Source organism: Pseudopipra pipra, chromosome 15 (genome assembly GCF_036250125.1).
Source record: "Pseudopipra pipra isolate bDixPip1 chromosome 15, bDixPip1.hap1, whole genome shotgun sequence".
Taxonomy (NCBI): domain Eukaryota; kingdom Metazoa; phylum Chordata; class Aves; order Passeriformes; family Pipridae; genus Pseudopipra; species Pseudopipra pipra.
In genome coordinates, this window is record NC_087563.1 from 1,720,167 (window position 1) to 1,742,830 (window position 22,664).

The following is a 22,664-nucleotide window of genomic DNA, read 5'->3' on the forward strand; positions in this document are numbered from 1 at the left end:
AACTGCTGCACTTACATTTTGATGTCCTGTAGCCCCCAGACTCCTTCACAGACAGTTTGGAAAGGGATTGCTTAGTCCCTTTAATGTGGAGGTGGGTGGAGGTGGAAGGTGTTTGGTGGGGGTGGATTGAGGATTGACAGTCGCGGGAGACTTTATATTCTGTAGCTTTTCACAGTTTAATTTATTTCCTTGTTTGGTCTAAAAATCATTTCTGTTGAAAAAATATCTTTTCTCTCACCTTGTTTCCCAACCACACCATTTTCTCTACAGTTATTTTGATGGGTCAGATTCCCTTCACCATTGCTATGTGCTGTTGCTGTGAGATGTTTCTCCAGCTCAGCAGGAGGAGTTGGTTTTGATGCAGGGTGATGTTCTCCCGTCCCCAGAGGTGCTGGTGGTGAACCTGCACATCAGCATTTCCTGGGCTCTGCCACCCCAGCCTCAGCAGATGGCATTTGGCACCAGCCACTGGGTGCCTACAGTGCCTATAGGACAGGTAGCACTGTGTGTATTTACAAGCACACGGCAGGGTGTCAGATCTTATCTGTTACCATCCAGCTGGAGAGTGTAACCAGAGTGGATGCACCTGACAGCCCTGCACTTCCCCAGGCCCTTTGCAGGCTGCCCCGTGGGTTATCTTCCTCTAGAAGTGACTTTCTGGCCACTTCGCATCTGCAAAAGACTTTAAATGATCAGCAGACATTTAAATATTCACCTTCATTTTGTCCGTGCCTTTTATTAAAGTTCAGATAATCCAAAGAGGCTTTTAAATGGTCTGTGGCTTAATTTATTCATTAAGGAATTGAAGCAATAAACAGTCTGTTTTGGCCTGACGCCGAAGCCTTTTCTGTGGGCTGTCTCCTGCTTTAAATACCCTCCCTGCTCCTCGCTGAGGCTCCTGTGCCTTGGCTGCCTGTTCACTGACTTGTCACATCACTAATGAACCTGGGCTTCTCTCTCCCAGGGCCACATTCTGCCCTCAGCTGAACCTGTTCAGGCTGAGTTGCTTCAGAGGGATTTCACAAGTGTCGTTTTTGTCCAGGGTACTTACAGAAGTCTTGCAATATTGCACCTGGCTCTGTTAATTTTATGTAAATCAGGCATAACTTCCCACAGCAATCCTTTCAGGCAGTTCCTCCAAATCCTCTATCAGCCAACTCTGTGAGCTTCTTGTCTCTACAAACTCTTGCTAAATGGCTCTTTTACTACCTGCAGAGGGAATAAAAGCCACTTGCAGGGGTTGGCAGTGTAGAATGATTAAGTCAATGGTAAGTAACGCTGGAAACTGTTTTAAGTGACAGAGCAGAAATGTTTCCAAGTTGGTTTCTTACCAAGCAGCCCAAATGCTGGTCTTGGAAGGTGATATCAAAGCACTGGTACTGATACATCGAAGAGGTCTCTAACAGAGTTTGCAAGTCTCTCATGACAGTTTGGGAGATCTTTTGCATAGGTTTCCCCAGATGAGGATCCCAATCTCTTTAGGCATCTTCAGAAATCTCTTAAGAGGTTTTACTCATTTTGGGCTTCTTGGACTTGGTAAATGGGGGGAAATATCTCTGTATAAAAAAGAAAACGAATATTGAAAAGTAAATTGCAAACAGAGGTCTTGGCTTTATTTTTTTTTTTGTTTTCTGAAGAGGCAGTGAGTACTCAGTGGCTGGAATGCTTTCCCCATAATTCATCACATACATGACGTGTCTCAAATTGGAATGGGGGACTAACAGTGTAATATTCTCTGATGGTATGTGTGTGGTTGTTGGAAAACACTGTGGAGGAATCTAGAAACATGCAACAAATGCCCTGGTCTATTAGAGTGCTGAGTGGATTAGGTGTGGTGCTGGGGAGGTGCCTCATCAACCCACGCCCGTGGAATGATGGGGGAGTGGTTTGCAGGTATTTGGACTTGGGCAGTCCAGGGGAGGAATATACAAAGAAGCACACTAGGGGAGAATTCAGCTTTCCTGTTGGTAACATTGAGTACAAACAGGGCCAGTTGGGGGATGGACTGATGACTTTTTGACACCTACTTTGGAAGAGCAACTGTTTGCTGGTCATAGTGAGCTTAAAAATCAATTCTTGACAGCATCTCCATGGAGGTTTTATAGAGCAGGTCCCAGACTGAGCACTTGTGATGCTGATAACGGAAAAGAAGATATTGCTGTCTAAATCCTGCTTCTTTTACCACCAGAGAATCACATTTTAGAAGATGTAAACAAATGTGTGATTGCTCTCCAAGAAAAGGATGTTGATGGCTTAGACCGCACAGCGGGCGCGATCCGGGGCCGCGCCGCCCGAGTCATTCATGTTGTCACGTCGGAAATGGACAACTACGAACCTGGAGTCTACACAGAGAAGGTGTTGGAAGCAACCAAGTTACTCTCCAACACAGGTAAGGGTCGCTTACTCCCAGGAGTCCTCAAGTCGTGCTGTTTGAAAACATGTGGGCAGCTGGGTACTGATGTACCTGTGAAATCTGTTAAAGGCTCAATTTACTGTAATGAAAATTAGTGGGAGTTACTTGCAGAGCTGTTTCACAGTGAGAAGTGTAATTTTGTTGTGTGGATTGGCTTAAAGCTCAGCAGTGCAGGAGGTGTCCCTGCGTGTGCTCGATGTAATGGACTGAGCTGGGGAAAGCAAAAACACTGGGAATGAGTCCCAAAGGGTGAGTGATGGCTTGAAAGTTGTGCTGGGATTGTCTGGAGTGTTGGACCAGGGTCTGAAGGTGTTCAGGATCCAGAAGGAACATCACACTGGCCCACTAGAGTAAATTTGGGGTAATGATATGGGTAAATTTTGTAGAGTATCTTTACAACGTTTAAAAAAGCATTGTAGGTTGCAGTGCCCCACACCTGAACACCAAATTGGGGTGTTTCCTCTGAACTAGCTGGTGACATCCATACAGGGTAAGGAAGGGTTCTGGTTGCTTCAGTGAGTGCTCTGCCAACAACTAGATGTTGGTTTTGCTTTAATTGCTTTGATGAAGAATCAAGGGTGACATTGAAGAAACAGCAAACTGTAACTGGCTCTGGGATGTTCTTCCTGGGGCACAATGAGTCACTGAAATGCAGCAGTACAACCTGCCCCCTTCCAGTGCCTTCTTAAACTTGAGTTTCCTGGTGGTAATATTATTTTTTTCCCAGAAAAATGATGTACATCTACAGAGAACATCAAATAAAAGCTTAATAATTTTATCCCACAGTTTCTAAGGACTTCTCTGGGTGTTTCCTCCTTGTCCACTAGACAGGTGTGATAAACTTGTCACAATTGTGATAAATTTTGGTGGAGAAAACACCAAATAGCAGCAACGTAAGGAGAAATGGAAGTGGATTAAGACTTGAGCTCCTGTAACAAATGTTTTGAATTTAAACGGAACAGCTTCCAGGGATAGTTAGAAGTGAGGCACACACCCTGCTACGGGAGTGTGAAGCAGGAGGTGGCACTGGGGTGGGGACTGACTTGTGTCGTGTTCCGAGCTCAGTTATGCCGCGGTTTACGGAGCAAGTGGAGGCTGCTGTGGAAGCCCTGAGCTCAGACCCCGCTCAGCCAATGGATGAGAACGAGTTTATCGACGCTTCCCGGCTGGTCTACGATGGGATCCGGGATATCAGGAAAGCCGTGCTGATGATCCGGGTGAGCACAACTTACCTCGACAGCTTCCCGCGTTTCCTCTGCTTCCCCTGCCTGCACCGAACTGACAGCCAGCGGTATAATTGAGAGCAGACAGCACAAGATTTTCATTTAGCTCCTATTAACATTCAGAGTCCTAAAACTGCTAATCACTGTGGAGCACTTGAGCAGTACGGTTTGATTCAAATTCATTACCCAGATCTGAGCATCGATGATAGCCCGAGTTGTGATGCTAAATACCCTTCACGCATCTTTTGTAATCTCATGGTAATGCCTTGCTCGTTAATGTGCTAAAATCAGTGACCTTTAAGTTAACAACAGCAAATGAATTCGGAACTGTAGATGCTTGTTGATAGTTTGAGAGCTTAGAAATAAAACCTAATGGCTCTTTATTAAGTAAATTTTAAGAATTAATGCTGGTTGGTCAAAAGCAAGTTGAGATGAGGTCGGTGGGTAGTTCCTGGAGCTTGTAGTTTGTTAATTGGCTAACCTGGGTGAACAGGGGCAGCTCAGAGAGGCCTTGTCTCTTGGGTTGTTACATGGTTCAGGTGCAATGAGTGTGACTTGGAAGCCCTAATTTCTGGCAGGTCAGCTGTTGGGAGCAGAAAGACTCCTGCAGTTGGTTGAAGGGATGCAAAAAAGAAAGTTCTCGTTGAAGCTGATCTATGGGCCTATTTCTTGAATCTTAGTGGGGCAAAAATGAGCAGAAGCCAGACACAGAAAAAACAAATACTGGGAGTTTATTCCTTTTTTTCCCCTTCTTTCCCTTGTACTTCTCTGACTCTGAGAAACTGCCTTCATCTTTCAGAGTGGTAACCATGGCAGATGCAGTTTGGTGATAGGTAAATTAGGGTTGTACAGCCCCAGAATATGTGTGATTACAGTAACCATTGCAATAGTGTCTTCCACGTCTGCTGCTTAAAGCAAAGGATCAGATGACAGAACAAAAGCAGTAACCACATATGCGCTCTGCGTGGAATTTTTTTCAAACTCACTCAGGATTTATAAACAAGCAATGTTAGATGAAGATATCAGTGCCTTCCTGCTATGCAGACAAACCAATTTGATTCCCCCCCTGCTGAAGTCCTCGTTACTCAGGACATGGAGGCCTGGCTGCCAATTCCACATGGCAGTAATTAGCCGAGCTGGCGGTGCCAGGATTCCTGACGTTCCCCTGTGCCGCGGCTCCGAGGTGATGTCAGGGTGCCACGGCTCCACTGCAGCTGCCAGCAGCCCAAGGCAGCTCCCTGGTGACACAGCAGCGACCTGTCAAGGAGTTCAAATGTTGGCATTTGTCGTCCAAAGGGTTTATTTTAGGATGAAGGAGCCATCCGGGTGGAGATCCCAGGGGTCTCGGTGTAGCTCCTCTCGCCAGGGTGCAGCTGAGCTCGGCAGGGCCAGGGAGCTGCTTCAGTGGCACTTGTTCTTTACAGGGACCAGCAGGAAAAGTCACTCAGACACCTCTTTTTTGTGTCTATGCAGTGTATTTTCAAAGCTGCACTCTCACTGTGTTGAAGAGAAGCTCTTCCCTCTCTCCCTGTGCCCCAGGCAGCCGGTCGTCACCACAGAGGAGTCTCTGCCCTTGGTGGCAGGTTGAAAGGCAGAATTACACTTTGTGTATCCCCAGAGGGATGGATGGGCAGAGGGAGGAGGCTTGAAGCTCACAAACAGTTTGTAAACATACAACAGAACTGTTTCCTTTATGTTTTTTAATGTTTTTTTTAAATATTGATATACCGAGCTACTTCTTAGCATATGTTCTGGTGATTTTGTGGGTATACCCTGTTCTCCAAGGCCTGGAGAGGAGATGGTGGCTGGAATACTCAAGGTCTTGATTATCAGTGTATTCACCTTTGCTTTTTGGCATCTATTTTGAGTATCCATATCTATTTTAACTGTATCACAAGGTGTCCATATTGAAAAACAAGTCTGTGAAATTCAAATCATAGGAAAGAAAGCTAAGGAACAGGGACTTTATTTGCATCTTATCTGTTAATCACAATTTATTGCATTTATCAGTGAAGTTCTTTGTTGGTCCAGCTCTGCAGAATTGTCATGAAGTGCCACTCTAACAAAGATGTACTATTTTGACAAACATGCTGTTTAAACTTGATAAGCTTTATAAAAAGTTTGCCAGCTACAGACTGGCAGCAGCAAAAATAAATCCTAGGCAAGCCAGAACTGGGTCAGATGTGCTTAGCCTACAGCATAAAAGCTGGCCCTTACTAGCTAAAATTTGTCAGCTTTTCCTGGGGGATAAGAGTGAATTTTGAGCTATTTTATCTGTTGTTGATTTAGTCGATGCTTTGATTCATAATTGTGCTAAAGACACCGTCTGTGGTTCTGAATCAGCCCTCAGAGCTGTGGGTAATTCCAGCTTCAGAATCTCAAGTGAAGCTTTTACATTTAATGGAGTCGCAAAAACACTGTTCGTTCTGCAAACTTTTTCTGTCTTTCAGCTGCTGAGTGCATTAGTGTCCTGACAAATCTCAGCTGTTTAGTTACTGCTGTGTAATTCTGGGGATCCCTATGGTGTTTAACATGAGCAGTCAAGCATGTATAATCACATGTGTTCACGAGCTGGATACAGTCTCTGTATTTACCTTTTTGTTGAAAACATTGAATAATTTTTACCTTCACTGGTTTCCACTCTCTCTGCTTGAAAAACAATATTCTTGTTGATTTTCAGAGCCATGAAATCTGTTGTTTGACTCTGACTGAATGCTTTTCCCTCAGACTCCTGAGGAGCTGGATGACTCTGACTTTGAGACCGAGGATTTCGATGTCCGAAGCAGAACCAGCATCCAGACCGAAGATGATCAGCTCATCGCCGGACAGAGCGCGAGGGTGAGGCAGAAATCTGAGCACTGAAAACTGTGACCCGCCTTCAAGAAACAGTTTGAGTGGCTTTGAAAATCCAGGTTGAATTTTTTGGGGGTGGTGATGAAAATATTGAATCAGAAAAGCGATGTCCTTTGTTTCTGGTGTCGCTGTGAAAAGGAGGTGGAGTGAAACGCAGCTCGTGTTGGTCTGATGGATGTGGGAAATGTCTGTGGTTTATTTTGGATGTTCTGAAAGTTCAAAATCCTTTTAATAGCAACTAATTGCTTCGTATTTTGATTCCACAGACATTGTAGTCACTGCCTACAGTGCAGGGAGGTACAGGGCAGATGGTTCCATCGGATTAACTATTTTCAACAGACAAATACTAACTTTATGGGCGACAAATTGTTACAAAATGTCTTCTCACACACGTGCTGGTGTGTGTTTGGCTGCTGAACATTTATCGGGACAATGTTGAGAGGAGCTCAGAAATGAAATAATTTCAACTAACTGCATTTGCTATGACTGGTAAAAATGAAAGCATTGACAGGCAATATATAGTCATTAATAGGTGAAAACCTAAAATCAGTACATTGAAGGAAAACCAGGCCTTACCTATTGCTTTTATTTGACGTGTCCCTTCTGGATCAATAACAATTTACACTCTTGGGAAGGTGCCACAGCAGATTTTTTGTGGAAGCTCTTTTAGCCAGGCAAGACGTAGCCAGGCCTTATTTATCAAACTTCTGCCACGATGGCTTTGGAATTACACCAACTGAGAGTATTTTTTGTGCTCTCCTTCCTTGTACAAGCCTGTACCCTCTCCCCCTTTTATTTAAATGCAGACATTGCTCATTTACCTTTTAGCACAGCTGCTGCCAGAGGATTTTTCATAACAAAGACTCCTGGAGTGCTCCTGTTATTTATGAAGGCAAGAGCATTGTGCCTCATACAGGCTGTAAACCCAGTCTAAGAGATTTTGTTCAGGAGTAAGCACATACTCTTTGTTTTTACTTACTCTATCCTCAGTATACGTCTTTCAAAACAGTACAACTGGCTTTTTGCAGGGAAGAGACTGGTAATATTTGTTATTATCCTCAATACTCAAGTGGAACTTAATTTTAAAAAGTTAAAATTTTCTATAAAAGACAAGTTTCCCCTCTTCATGCAGTTTTTCTTCAAGGGATGGTAATACGTGGCAGATTTGTTTGGAGTCTTAACAGTTGTATCATGCAAATGCCCATATTTTAGGTGTCAGCTTGTCTTTCTGGGCACTGTTTCTTAAGAAAGGGCATAAACTTTGATTCAAAATGGAAGGAAATGGCTCTGTAAAGCCTCTAGGTAGAGGATTGCTATAAAAGTTTTATCCCCCATCTACATGACTGAAATTGGTTATTAGTGAAATGTTCCAAAAAGCCTTCTACAAATGGCAGCAGGAGGCAATGTGAGACAACTCTCTCTTTCAGGCTATCATGGCTCAGCTCCCTCAAGAGCAGAAAGCCAAGATTGCTGAGCAAGTCGCAAGCTTCCAGGAAGAGAAGAGTAAATTGGATGCTGAAGTGTCCAAATGGGATGACAGTGGCAACGATATCATTGTCCTGGCCAAACAGATGTGTATGATTATGATGGAAATGACAGACTTCACCAGGTGAGGCTTTTTCATTTGTGCACACTCAGAACTGGCTGCTGGGCTTTCAATGGAACATGGTGCAAGTACTCTGAGGAGCCTGCTTATAATTTCCTTTAAATGTTGCCCCATTCAAGCCTGCATATTAACTGGGGAGACGCATTACTGTGCACTGACTGGGTGGTAATAACTGTTTAAATTGATCTACAGATACACAGCAGTTATTGCCTGTCTTTCTTTCTTTCTTTAGGGTGATTCTTGTCCCAAGGAATATATATATATTTGCTCAGTTCTTTACAACATTAAATTCTAAGGGCTTCTCAGTATTGCTATACTGCAGAAATAGTTCCTAGCACAGTTATTTGCAGAAGAAAGAGAGGTTTTTCGATGCCTTTTGAAATTAATTTACCAGATTATACAACACTATTTTTTAAATTTGATGTTCCATTCCATAAAAATTGCAAATCTGGCTTCTAAAATGTTATCTCTCATCATCATTGGGTTGCTTAAAGCAGTAAAATTTAAGATGTTTTTATTCCTAGATTTAAGCTGAATATGGGGAAGAGCTGAAAGGGGGTAACTGTCTTGAAAACAAAGGTGCTGTAATGGTTGCACCTGCCTATTTCTGTCCAACCTTTTTCCTGCAGTTTGGTGAGGAGTCACTTCCAGCACTGCATGGAACAGAGTGAGAATAAGTGATATATAGTTCACTGGTATGGTTCTCTGGTGCTAGAAGGTAAACTCTGTTGTGTTTTGCAGAGGTAAAGGTCCACTGAAAAACACGTCAGATGTGATTAGTGCAGCCAAGAAGATCGCAGAGGCTGGGTCAAGGATGGACAAGCTGGGACGGACCATTGCTGACCATGTAAGTCACAGCCCATCCCCTGAGCCTCCAGCACAAATGAGCAATAGCAGATCTTTTAGTGCTGCAGACGTGATGAACAGAGAAAATGAGTTTAGTTTTGGGGGTTTTTAACTGATTTTCCAGATTTGCTGCTGGAAAATTCCAGCCTTTCCTTTCTGGCTGCTCTGCTGCCACCCTGAGCAGTGTAGGCAGCTGAGGGTGCCCAGCAGTGACAGAGCAGCTCCTTGGCTTAAATCAGGCCCCTGCCATTTCAGGGGAGCAACAGGCCAGCACTGCTTCAGGTCACACAGAGTCCAGGCCAGTGTCTGGCACTGAGCAGGACTGAGACTGGACTCCTGTCACACTTGGAACATGCCCAGTGCTTCCCAAAGCAATGTCAGCGTGGACAACACCCTCGGAATTGCACCTGGCCTCTTGCACAACCTTTAATTTTATTTTTTGAGGCAGCTTTTTAATATTAACAATTTTCAGATGCCCCACAGACTGAGTGGTGGTGTTGTCAGAGCTCTCTGGTATTGTTTTCACAGTCAGAGGTGATGCAGACTTGGAGCAAGGCCTGCAGTGACCCAAGTGTGGCTGTGCTGTCCCATATTTAAAAGGGATTTTTGCAGGATTGCCTGAGCATGGCCAGCTTGGGGGGTTTATGCAATGCCCATCCTGAGCCACTTAGAAACTGGGTTGGGCCAAGCAAAAGCACCTCTGGTCTTAGCCCACACCCAAATTGCAGAGAAACATCAGCATTAGTAATAATATTCCACCTTCAGGAGTGACTCTGAAATGCAGGGAGATTAAGTCTGAGATCATGGACTAAACTTTGTTTTGTCCAGCTGTCACTTGCTTTGCAGTCCTTCCCTGGATGGACGTTTGTAATGCAAGGTTTTAACTGAACCCATGTCACATGGCAAGTAAATAATTGCAACACAGATCCCTCTTTTAATGTTGCATCCAGAGGTGCTTGTCTACACCCTGATGTATTAATGATGCAGGAAGAAATGTTCAATGGGGAGATAAATTTGAAAAGTGTTTCTTTAAATGGGTCTCCTTGCTATAGCATTTTGAAAGCCATGTTTCTGGGAGAAGCAGGTGTGCAGCTGATGTAGGCAAATGAAGCAAGGAGCAGTTTGTGTTAGAGATCTCAGGGGATCTTGGGCTGAAGGTTTACAATGCTTTTTTTTTTTTCATTCACATGTTTTATGCAAACTTGGTATATGGTTTTCTGCACGAAGCCATTTCAAAATATGAAAGAAAACTAAATGGCTCCTTTTAGTAGCAGTAAGGTCCTTAAAAATGTAAAAGATTAAGCACATGTTTGAAGATAAATACGAGCAGCACTGTACAGTTAGTCATTTTGACAAGAATATAGCTTTTTCCCCAACTCCATGCTCTACTAATACTTTCAGCTTGCATATTTCATTAGATCTGCTTACATTCTCTTTGGAAACATGTTAATGTGGAATGGTGTGACAGTTACAGAGCACAGAGCACTGATGCCTTCCTGTGCCTAATCCTGGGAGCAAAGGATGGGGTTTGTGTCCTGTGTGCTGGGTGACACCAGTGAATCATGACCTCATGTGTCACTGTGTCAGGAGCTCCCCAGCTCTGCTGTTGGGCACTTTTACAGCACATTTCCTTTGAAACCCTAAAAGTTGTTACTAAATGTATTTCCCATCTGTTGGGAAAGGTCTCACCATCAGCCCCAGGTTTTCCCCACAGTGTTCCATCTCTCACTCCAAGAGCAGAGGCTGCTTGCTGGGAATGAGGGAATACAGAGCAGTTATGAGCACAGAAATGACAATGATTTGCTGCAAGACAAGGATTCTCTGGGTGATTTATTTTTCCAGTGTCGAAATACCTACAAAGCCAAAGAAAAATTCTGTCATTTTTTTTCTTTGATAGTGTGGGGAGGCTGAGGTTGCATCAGTTCAGATCATCCAGTGGAAAGGAGCTGGGAGTGAGGGTAGGGATTGCCCCACTACCCAGTGAAAGGCTCCAGCAGCCTCTTGCTGGGGTGGCTGGTTCCTGGCTCCAGGGGCTGGTGTGGGGAGGTGCCCAGGGCACAGGCTGGTGGCAGCTGCTGGCATGTGACACCAGTGCCCATCCTGCCAGGGATCTGCCTCCCCAAAACATCTGCTGACAGTTCCTCCTGGGCCCAGCTGGCACCCAGGGCTGGGGGGGCGTTTGTGGGAATTCCTGATGCAGCAGGTTCACTCCCCAAACTGGAGATGCAGTGGGAGGACACACCTCTGGTTGCTGGCACACCAACAAACCCTTGGGGAGGGGGTTGTGTGCTTGTGTCCAGCAGCACACACCAAGAGCTAATTTGTCTTCCCCTGCACCTTTTCTGTGCAAAAAGGAGAAAAAAAAGGTGATTCTCCTTCTCTGCAGACTCAGCTGGGGTGGTAGGAAGAGAATGTGGGTGTTTGTTCTGTCCAGGGGGACCCTGGGTTTGACTTGGAGCAGCCAGTTTTGCCTGCAGCCAGCACTGAGTGTGTGGCAGCATCTCAGTTTGGATGGTTTGGGAAGGTGGGGGTGACCCCCAACACCCATTTGTTTCCATCTCCACTGCAGGGCCATGCTGTGGGAATCCTCCCAGGCCAGCTCTGCAGACAGGGGTTCGTGTCTGTGCCTGCTGTAGGTTAATCCAATAACATAATCTTTCCTGATCAGTGGTGAAATTGTTGCCTTTTGGGTTTTTTGGTTTTTATCTGAGTGCTCCTGCCTGGGAAAGGACAGGGCTCATACAGGCACCCACAGTGCCTTTTGTTGATGCTCCTTTTTATCCTGTGTTACATCTCTATTTAAACATCTGTCTTTGAACTGAGTCCTCTGTTCTGTCTGCAGAAATAGCATGCACGAGAGAGGATGTGGTTTTCCATCTCACATCATATAGATACACACAACCCAATGATAATTCCCATTCCTCTGCTTCCCCCACCAATGTTTTGCTCCCTTCAGAACGTGCAGCAGCCTCTTGCCTTGACAGTGTCTGTCCTTAAACAGTTTTTGTAACCCCATAAAGTAGCTGGAATTGTTGAGCCACCCCTCTGATGTGCTGTATTGTGCATTTGTCAGCCCTCACCCCCTTCACCGCTGTGCTGCTCCCTCGCTGTGTTAGATGAGCTCTTTGGGAGATGGAGAGTGGTTTCCAGAATGGTAATTGGAGCTTTTCATTAGCTCTTTGGCCAATGCTATTTGTGGGCTTTCTCTAAAACATCTTGTACTGCTGGCTAATATTGATTAGCTTAAAAAATTAACCTGCAAGCTTTGCTGCTTCGTTAGGCAAGGTTTCACTCCACTGATGGAAGCAGTGTGCCCACGGTGAGAGTTGCAACGGCTTTGGGTGTTTCATCACCTTCCTTGGGCCTGAGAAAGCAGTTTCTGTTATTTGCTGGGGTCAGATGCCCATAAAGCCATGCAGATCTCCACAGCCTGATGTGCTTGTCCCAGCTTGCCACCAGTCCATATAGTGAGTACCCTGTGTGTGTGTGAGTTCTGTCCCCCACATACAGTGCTGGGTTACCTCTGCTGTGCCCAGAGACCACTTTGGCTTAGAAAATCCACTTCTTCTGGCCCTGGAAAAGCACATGTATGTATGTATTAGCTACACTCCCCTTCATTTCAGAGTTAAATGTCTGTTCTGGCAGATCAGTGAACTGTTGTGGGAAGCAAATGGTTCATGTGACCATGACCCCTGTTTGCACATCCCTGCCTGGGCAACACAACGATCTCTTCTGGTCCAGCCTCCTTGGGTGCCTTTTTATACAGGGAAACATCAGTTCCTGCTTCCATCTCATAGCTAAGGAAAGAAGGCCTGCAGGGAGAATTAGGGCTCAGGCCCTGCTCCTGGCACCCAGGAGGGGATTTTTACCTTGGTCTGAAAGGGGAGGAGAGGCTGTGTGGCCATCAGCAGTAAAGCTCAGCTTGAGTGAAGCATTAAGTAATGAACTGGTGCCACGTTTGAGATTAATCTTCCAATCATGCCATGTCCATTATGAGTCCTTGCTGGATGGTCTGCTGCACAGGATCAGGGTCCTGGGTGAAATGGGATTTTGATGTGAACAGGGGTGTGTGGAGAAAAGCTCTTAAATCAGTCTGGATGGGGTGCAGCTGTTTGGAAGGATGGAGATCACTGCAGGGTCTGCCTGTAGTCCTGTCCCTGGGTAATGCCAGGTGAATTCCTGCTCTGCTGATACAGTGCTAGAGCTGAAATAATGCTGGGTACAGCCTGCCTTAGTGCACAAAATAAGGATCACTGTGAGTCTGATAGTGGTTGTCCGGGAGACCTGTGGATGCAGGATGGGAAGATGAGATGATGATGGGCAGAGTGGCCATTTCAGTGGCTTGTTCAGGAAGAACAAGCACGTGTGTTCATGGTGGGGTACAGCTAGGGGTTCAGAGCAGGGTTTCAGAAGGTGTGTGTGGCACAATGTGATGTAAATGGGGTGGATGTGAAGCTGCAGGTGTTCTGTGTGTGTGGAACACCCTGCTCTGGTCAGAAATGCTGCAGGACAGGCCATGATATCCCCTCTCCCTGCTACAATAGCTCCTGCCATCAGGAATATATCCAGTCTGAGGTAAAAGTCTGTCTCTTGGGCACTGGTTGCAGCACCATCAGGGATGTCTGGAGGTCAGAGCCTGTCTGAATGTTGCCCAGCTGGGAGCTGTTTGGTGCTGCTGTAGGTGCCCCATCAGCAGTGGTGCAGGGGCAGGAGTGTGGCACGTGCCCTTGGCCTTATTCAGCAGCAGCACCAGACTCTGGTGGGCAAAGGGTCTGTGGAGGTGAGTGTGTGCCAGCTGCTCTGTTCCCTAGTCCTCAGCAGCCCATGGGGCTGAGGTGGCCCCTGTGGAGCTGTGCTGCTGGCACCCCATCACTGCTGCTCCCAAAGAGGCTGCAGGGCTGGCATGGGCAGCAAAAGCCTTCCCACAGCCCTTTTGTCTGAGGCTTCCAGAGCCTGTTCTGGACTGTGGCTGCCCCTCAGCAGGTCCCCCCTCTGGTTGGGAAATCCAGCATGAGACTGGCTCATCCATCACCTCCCCACTGAGCGGGGTGGCCCTTTGGCTCTGTCCCAGACAGTGGCAGCTTCCCAACCTGCACAGCAGGCTCCAGATCCTGCAGAGTCTTTCGTGCAAAGCTGAGAAAGTTGCCTTTACCTTATGGATGAGTGCTCCAGCAAGCACCTTAAAAATGGGACTTTGTGCCTGGTGAGGAACCTGGTTTTCCCACTGCTAAGAGATGGGAGCAGAAGTCAGGAAAATATCTGTTTGCTGCGTGTAATTGAGTAGCTGTCGGGTTTATCATTTCTGAGCTTGAAATACTTCAGATTGAAAATCAAGACAGGACTTGGTGACATCTGCTAGTTACAGCTTGAGGTCTCGGATATCAAAGCATTGCTGCTGTGTCCTGCACAGTGTACAGGAAGGACCTTTTATAGTTAACAAACCTGCTCTGGAGAGGGCAGGTAGCCCTTGTCCTCCTCCTCAGGAGCTGAAGGGCAGCCTGCAGCTGAAAGGAGCCCAGAGGTGTGTCCAGGGCTGCCCCCATGTCCTCTGCCCCATGTTTTGGGTTTTAGGTGCATTTAGTGCTGCTCAGGTATTGCTCAGTTGTCTCTTGAAAACCAGAGCTCTGCAGGGAGGGGAGTGATCTCTGGGGACATTCCCTGTTGCAGGAGGAGGTGTCTGGCTTCTCCCTCCGTGGTTTGTGTTCCCGATATCCTGCCCTCACAGTCTCACTTGTCCTTTGTCCCGCAGTGCCCCGACTCTGCGTGCAAGCAGGACCTGCTGGCGTACCTGCAGCGCATCGCCCTGTACTGCCACCAGCTCAACATCTGCAGCAAGGTGAAGGCTGAAGTGCAGAACCTCGGCGGGGAGCTCGTCGTCTCCGGGGTACGTGTGAGCTCTGACGTGTCTGGCTCTTCCTTCCAGAGGGAACAATTATTCCAAGCTGAGCTTTTGTGTTAAACACTGTAGAATATAGACAAGAGATTTTGGAGCATTCAGAGTTTTAATGTATGCAGAGTTTATGTTGCTGGCTCGTTGTTCTGGGAAGAAACACTTGCTGTGAAAATACAGACTTCACATTTCCTTACTCACCGGTGTTTGTAGACAGATTCACTTCACCTCTGTGTAATCTACTGTTTTTCCAGGCTGCTTTTCACTCTTAGTGAGGTTAAATCACTTTCATCAGCACAGCTAAACCTACTCCACATCTCTGCACAGCCTTGGAACACACTGGGGTCCTGCAATGCTCCAGAGACGTTAATATTTCAGGATAGCTGTGCCCTGAAGAGTGCAGGGATTTTTAGTGGCTGCTCTGGTTTCTGACAGCTGGAAGCTGCCCCAGGCCAGCCTGCTTCCTTATTCCAGCCATTACTTTGCAACTAATTTTTTCACTGTAGTTCATGAAATGCTTCCTCCTAAGAGGAGTCTGTATGATGGATATCTGGGAGGAGGGCAGTGGAGCTAAATTCCTAATTTCTCCTGGCGTAGTCTTCCTTCCCCAGGACAGGCATGTTTGATCACTAGGGCTTTTGCCCAGATTTGTCAGGACTGAGGTAGGAGGTTTGGAGAAGGGGCAGAAGTGGCTGATAGTCCAGTATTGTTCCCTGAATCCTTGACAGCAAATGGAAAAAAACTTACCACCTTCTGCCATTTTGATATCACAGAATCATGGAATGGTTTGGGTTGGAAGGGACCTTAAAGCTCATCTCGTCCCCCAACGATGGGCAGGGACACCTTCTACTATCCCAGGTTGCTCCAAGCCCTGTCCAACCTGGACACTTCCAGGGATGGGGCAGCCACAGCTTCTCTGGGCAACCTGTGCCAGTGGTATTTTCCAGTTTCATATTTCAGATGGTTAAACTTCCCAGCACAGGTTTCCCCCACAAAGCAGGTGGAGCTGTGGGACAAGAGCTCTGGATCAGCAGCAGCTGTGGGGGTTCAGCAGGAGCTGCTGCTGGAGCAGAGGGAGCTGAGGTGGGGATGAACACCCTTGCACAATCTTAGCCCATCTGAGGATGACAGGCTGTGCTGCCCCTCCTGCTGTGCCAGTCCCCTGCTCGTGTTCCCAGCCCTGGGATCCCGGAGCTGTGATGGAACGTGCTCCTGTGGCTGCTGTTCTGTGCCTGATGTCCTGGGAGCTGGAAGGCTGAAGGCATCGTGCTGTCAAAGAAGTAGAAGTGTCATTATGCAGTAATAAGTATTCCAGGGTTTCACTGCAGTTACTCAGTGTCTCCGGGATTTACATCCCCTCTGCCATAAATTAGTTATGTGAACAGCCTGGCATCTGTACTCTGATCTCCTGGTTTTATCCCTTCTCCTCCAGTCTGTCCACTGGGGCTGGATGTTGCCAGCAGGAGTGTTAAGCTTCTGTCAGATAATCAGATGAAGACCTCTTCCAGTTCAGAGACATCACCTGTCTAAGGGTAAAATTGTGTTCAGTGTTCACACCCTGCCCATAGAGCAGAGAGTGCTGTGAGAGCAGAGCCACAGCCCAGGCAGGCAGAGCTGCACTCTGAGCAGTCTGACAATTCATTTACTAAAGTACCTCCCTGCTCTTGTTGCATTTAATGTGATTCTTCCTGCTGTGGTGATTCATGGAAACAGTCAAGTGCAGTGGAAGTGGTTTCCAGGCTGGGGTGAGGACAGCAGAGCACATGGGTTTGCTGGAGGGCACAGCCCTGACCTGCTGCTGTGGCACTCAGCACAGTGGGTGGGAAGGAAGGTGCCAACAACCTGAGAAGAGCCAGCACCCCCTGCCCAGCTGGGTTTGCTGCTGGACAAGCCATGGCTTCAAGAAGAAACTTTCCCCCAGAAACTTCCTGTCTGCAACAGCAGGATTTGAGTGTGTAGAGGCTGCTGAGCTCTTGTGTAAGCTGAGCAGAGGTGCTGAAACCCTGCCCTGCACCAAGCCCTGCTCCAGACTGAACCCTGCTCCACACCAAACCCCTGCCCAGATTGAAACACTGACCCAGACCAAACCCTGCCCCAGACCACTTGGCCTTGACAAGCCAGGGATCCCCCCAGAGCAGGGCACTGGTCACTGGAGAAGGGAGTCCCAGCTGAGGTCACCTCAGTGCTCCTCCCCTCTCTCTTTCACCTGGCCCTGATTTTGGCTTTTGAACCCTGCTGTGTCCTGAAGCTTCAACAAATGCATTTTTTTCCAAATTTTGATGCTCTTGTAAATCAGGAACCAGCTGGGAAAGGGCTCCAGGCCTGGCTGATGATGCACTTGTGTTTCTTCCTTCCCAATACAACTTAATATTCTAGGGCAATTTAAATACTTATTATCAGTGATTAAGATATTACTACAGCTCTATTAATTGCATTAGAGAATAAGCTACTGTTAAAGCTTAGTCACAAAAGCAGACAGCAGAATACAAATCATTCCCATTGCTGTTGATATGGAAAATGCAGACAATGGGGCAAACTGTGCTTCCACCTTGGTGGCACAAGTGAGGTTTGTACCACTGAGTGTCTGAAGAAAAATCCTGCCTCAAACTGGGAACCTCAGGTTCCAGATGAAAACCCAGATAAATCAGTTCTCGAGCCCTTTTGCTTTCTCAGCAGTGCCCTGTTCTCTGGAATGCTGTGCTCTGGGGGTCTGTGGTGTGACACGTGTGTGCTCCGTTGGCAGGTGGACAGTGCCATGTCCCTGATCCAGGCAGCCAAGAACCTGATGAACGCGGTGGTGCAGACGGTGAAGGCGTCCTACGTGGCCTCCACCAAGTACCAGAAGTCCCAGGGCATGGCTTCCCTCAACCTCCCCGCTGTCTCCTGGAAGATGAAGGCTCCTGAGAAGAAACCCCTGGTCAAGAGGGAGAAACAAGACGAAACCCAAACTAAAATCAAGAGGGCGTCCCAGAAGAAGCACGTGAACCCCGTGCAGGCTCTCAGCGAGTTCAAGGCCATGGAGAGTATCTAGAGGAGGCCTCTGGCTTGGGTGTGTTTTTCTCTAGCCCACTACTGCTACTTCCAGAACTCTACTTTTAATACCCTAAGGATTTTTCAGAAACTTACTATTCCTCAAAATGTATTTACTTAATATAATTTTGATAACTTTGTTTAGATTACATGGGGAAATACTCAAATTTCTAAGTCCTATCAGTATATCTTCAGCCTGCAGAAGTGTGTTAATTTAGATGGCTTTTAGATTCCAGGGGTGGATTTCTAGCTGGAAATCGTTTTTTATAATCTTGCTTTAAATGAAATATTCTATAACCAAAGAGGATTTTACAGTAACACTAACGGTTAACACTAATATTGAATCCTGCTACTCAGAGACTCAGTTTATCATGGTGATCAAGAGAGGAATCAAGTCTTTTCACTCAAAAAAATAATTAGTGGAAGTATTGTATGTGTTAGTTGTGTATCCTTGTGGTTGGAGTGGAGAGGGAACAAGCTCAGAGGAGTATGAAAGTGCAGCAGGCACTGGCTGTGGGACCACAACTGGAAAACATCTGGAAAAACCATATACCTGTGCCTGGGTTGGGCTTTGCTGGGGACCATGTTTGCAGATGTGCTTGGTGGTGTGTTGGGGATGTGATGCTGCTTCTCCTGGGCTGCCCTGGAGCCCTTTTCCTGACGGGTGGTTCCCATCGGCTCGGGGGTCACTTCTCCCCCCGGGATCCCGGAGCCAATCCTCACAAACACATCCAGTGGTGTGGGCGACCCTTCTGTGTGACACCGGACGGAATTTGAATGCCTGGTTACAAATTACTAGTGTATTTTGCTGCGGGACACTAATAAAGTTGCTTTTCCCAGCTGGTGTATTGTGGTGCAGTGAATGGAGCCGGCCCAGCCCGCCCCTCGCCCCCCCTCGCCATTCAGATGCAAATCAGCTTTGTGCTCATTCCTCATAATTGCTCTGCATCCCGCCTTGGGCTTCCAGAGGCACCCAGGAAATCGTGTTTGCTCAGGCTGCAATTTAGACTGTACATTATTTGTGATAACTATAGCTACAAGGTATAATTTCACTGTCTTATTTAAATTTTATGAATTTCAGTGTGTTTTACATGTCCCAGTCCAGGCCAGTGCTGGAGAAGCAGTGCCTGCTCGGGTCAGCACCGTGGTGGCTGTTTCTGTAAAGCCTCCACCAAACTGGAGCAGCCTGGGCTTTAGTTCATGTTTAAACTGCAGCCACATTTTAGAGCTGAGCCTTGGCACTGATACATTATAATTTTATTTATCTCGATCAGTTTATAATTTACTATATCAAGGTTATTGCTGTCATGTTACTGTAATGCTGATCAGAATTAAGCTAAATAGTTCTTGGGATATTTTTGCCAAATTTATTATGTTTTCAAGCATTTTAGCCTCTTGAGTACAGATATTAAACAGTGGAATTATAGACTAGTTTCTGTACACCCTTAACAGCTGAACAGGCTCGGAGGGGGAGCTGATGTGCTCCTCCACTGGCATTCGGGGGTTAATGACACAGAGAGGCTGTAGGTCTTGTTTTATAGATAATTATTAGCAGATTTCATACAATTGTTTTCTCCTGGTATTTACATAATTGTCTTGAAGGCAATTATTAACTGCTTTTATACAATACAGGGGTTTTTTTCCCCTGGTATTAATTGTTGTCTTAAAGGCAACATTCCCTGGGCTGTTCAGGGAGTACATCCAGTACCCCCCTGCCCCCCAAAATGCAGTCTATTAATTATCTATTAATAAACTTTAAAAAACAACTCTTACATTAAGGTGCACAGACAAATTTACATATATTTAGCTTTTAAATAAGTTAGTTTAGTTTATGCTACAAAATTTGAGCATCAAGTTGGCAAGAAATTAAAATATGGTTCGAGAAGTGGTTCGAACACCCGGGGGGGGGCAGGACCAGGGGACACGACAGGACTGGAGGACAAAAGCCCTGAGTCACACACCCATCTCTTGTACCCAAGAATTGCTCCTCTGGGAATCCCAGAATTGCCCCTCTAGGAATGGTGTTTGGAGGAGGGCAGGGAAGGGCAGGTGGGTTATCCTGGAGCCCCTCCGGCAGCACCAGCTCCGAGCCCTGCCCGCGGTGCCCGAAGCGCCAGCGGGGCCTCCGGCTCCTGAAGCACCAGCCCAAGCCTCAGGAGGGGCAGGAGCTCAAAACCCCACGTAAATCCCCCAATGCTGCCGTGTCAGGGAATTCCTGCCCAAACCAACCCCCGTGTCAGGAAATTCCAGCCCCAACCAACCCCCTCGTGGAAGCGGCAGCGGCACCGCGAGGGGGTCCGGCCGCCAGCGGAGCTGTGACTTTATTAGGGAGCCAATTGAAGAGAATTACAGTAATTGCTGCTCGCTGTAATTAAGCGTGGGGAAGGGCTGTGCGGTCGCTCTCGCTGCGGCTGCTGGAGGGAGGACACTCCGCTACCAGGAGGGAGCGAACGCGGCCGTGTGGGGTGGTAAAAGCTGCGAGGTGGGAATGTCCTTCGGCCCCTTCCCCGATGGTGTGCGAGGAGCTGAGCCCCCCTTTCCCCTTCCCCAGCCCCTCACGGGGCTCCAGGGCCTGGGGATGGAGGGGACTCGCTGTGGCTTTGGGGAGGGAAGGGCTGTGGGCTCCTCTGACCACCAGCTCCCTGCGCCTGCTCCCCAGGCACCGCCTCAAACACCCCAAAGTACCTGAAGAGGAAGGATTTGGGGGTTTTTTTGCAGACCTGGCTGTGCAGGGATGCTCGGGAAGATGAACCCACATTAAGTGTATTAGTGAAACCACATTAAATCCCCAGGAGATAGTCTTACTCCAAAATTCAAGTGCTCTTAATTCAATTCCGCGGTGAATCAAGCCGCGCTGAATTTATGCCGCTTTAATTGCGTGTGAAGGTTTCCCCGCCGCGGTTTAATGGTGGTTAATGAATGCCTTTCCCACTCGGTGCTCTCCCTGTGCCCCAAGCGGCTTTGAGAGGGCTCAGGGAGCAGGGGGGGCCCGGGGGATCCCGGGGCAGGACGGGATGGGTGCGGAGCGGGGCACCCTGAGCTGTGTTTTCTAACACTGGTACTTTCAAAGCAACCCGAGGCAGCCAAATCTCAAATGTGCAATTAGAGGGGAGGGCAGAGGGGGCAAGGAAGGCTGGGGGGGTTCAAAACCCCCAACAAATGGGTGGGGAAAGGCGAAATCCATTAAGGCACAGCGGATGCTCCAGCGCTGAAGGCTCAGGAAGTTCCTGTGTTTGCGTGTTGGAGGTTGGTGAGTATCCGGGAGGCACCGCCCGTGGGCTCTGCTCTGAGCCTCCTCCCTGCCAGGATCGGGGGAGCTCCGGATGAACCAGCACAACCCTCCTGATGCTCTTGTGGGTGCAAGGGGAAAGAACTGGCTGTTGCTGGCCTGGCCACGTGTGTGATTCCAGCCCTGACAGGCTGTCTAATGCCTCACTCCCTGCTGGGGGATGGCGGGTGGGGGTGACCTGGTTGGCTCCAAAATCAACAAGTGCCACCTCCTCTCCCCTAGACCTGCAGAGGGAGGGGGTTCAGTGAGCCCTACCCACGGTCTCCATCTGCCCCAGGACCCCTCCAGCTCTGACGGGAGGCTGCAGGGATTTGGGTCAGTGGGCCGTGAGTCACCGCAGTGGGATGTGCCCGTGACACCCTGTGCCGGGGCAGCACGGCTGGGCTGGCTCTGCACAGGAGCTGGGGCAGGACAGGCTCGGCCCTGGCCCTGTCCCCTCCTGCCCACAGCGCCGAGGGAGGGCGGGCAGCAGCCCTGTCATTGCCCCGGGCTGGGGACCAGCAGCGCCATTTGGGGAGCAAACCCCTCAGTAGTGGGGACACTGGCCCGGGCTGGGATTTATGGACAGGGAAAGCAACCCCGTGCTCGCCTGCGCTTCTCCGTCACCCCTGGGGACACACGGCCATGCACACTGGGGAAGGCTGCCCCTTTTTGGGCTCCAGCTCCAGGCTGCACCTTGGCCAGGCTGCCAAGGGCACAGCTTTTGGTGCCCTCTAGGACTCTGTGGCTGCCACTGCCTCCCCCAACACTGCCCTGGCTGCACTCACAGTGCTCCCATTTGGAAACCCCTGAGACCTGCAGGAGCTCCAGTGGTGGCCCGGGGGGGGGAGCTTGGGGGCTACAGCCCTGGAGTCCCTCATGGCCACTCCTGTGTGGAGCAGGGCCACCCATAGTGCCCATCACCTCCAGCTCTGCTGGTCCTGCCTGCATCGTGCCCACCCCTGTGCCAGGAGGGGATGGGCTTTCTCTGCTCTGACTTTAGTGAAGGGGGGCTGCTTTGGCCAGGGGGGCTCACCAGGCTGGTCCCAGGAGGGAGTGTGTCTGGCTGCTGCAGGGGGACTGCCCTGGGTCTGCATTTGATTTAAGGCTCCTGGTGCTCAGTATTTCCAGGTGATTTGTGTTTATTTGTTGTGTTCAAGCCCCAAAGGGAGCTGCCCCGGGAGCAGGGAGTGCTGGCAGCTGGAGGGGCAGTGGCACAGCACAGCCCCAGGGAGCACCCACGGCCACAGGGACCCCCGTGGGACGAGGAGAGGGCTGGGCAAGGGAGGTGGGCAGGGGGTCTCACTAAAACACAGGCAGCTGGGCCACGGGGGTGCCCTGTGTCCGGCAGCAGGACCCCCACCACGAGCAACTGTGCCAGAAAAGAGCCAAAATGGCTTTTGGCAGCCAAACCCCAATGCCAAGCTCCTGCCAGTGCCAGCTCTTGGGGGTTGGGCAGAGACCCCCACCCACCAGCACAGGGAAGGGACCAGCAGCACAACCCCACGGGGGCAAGGGCTGCAATCCCCCCAATG

At 48.5% G+C, this 22,664-nt stretch overlaps 1 protein-coding gene across 3 annotated transcripts in view; it reads left to right on the forward strand.

Annotated features, from left to right (window-relative positions):
- The window catches only part of CTNNA1 (catenin alpha 1), a 119,144-nt gene extending 100,444 nt beyond the window's left edge, over window positions 1-18,700 (forward strand). For all 3 annotated transcript variants that reach the window (XM_064671411.1, XM_064671412.1, XM_064671410.1), the window contains 7 exons: window positions 2,189-2,389; window positions 3,479-3,630; window positions 6,364-6,474; window positions 7,917-8,098; window positions 8,837-8,942; window positions 14,691-14,825; window positions 17,575-18,700. In XM_064671411.1, coding sequence (XP_064527481.1) covers window positions 2,189-2,389; window positions 3,479-3,630; window positions 6,364-6,474; window positions 7,917-8,098; window positions 8,837-8,942; window positions 14,691-14,825; window positions 17,575-17,862 — 1,175 coding nt within the window. In that variant the 3' untranslated portion in view covers window positions 17,863-18,700. The remainder of the gene's footprint in view (window positions 1-2,188; window positions 2,390-3,478; window positions 3,631-6,363; window positions 6,475-7,916; window positions 8,099-8,836; window positions 8,943-14,690; window positions 14,826-17,574) is intronic.
- Window positions 18,701-22,664: the final 3,964 nt, after the last annotated feature.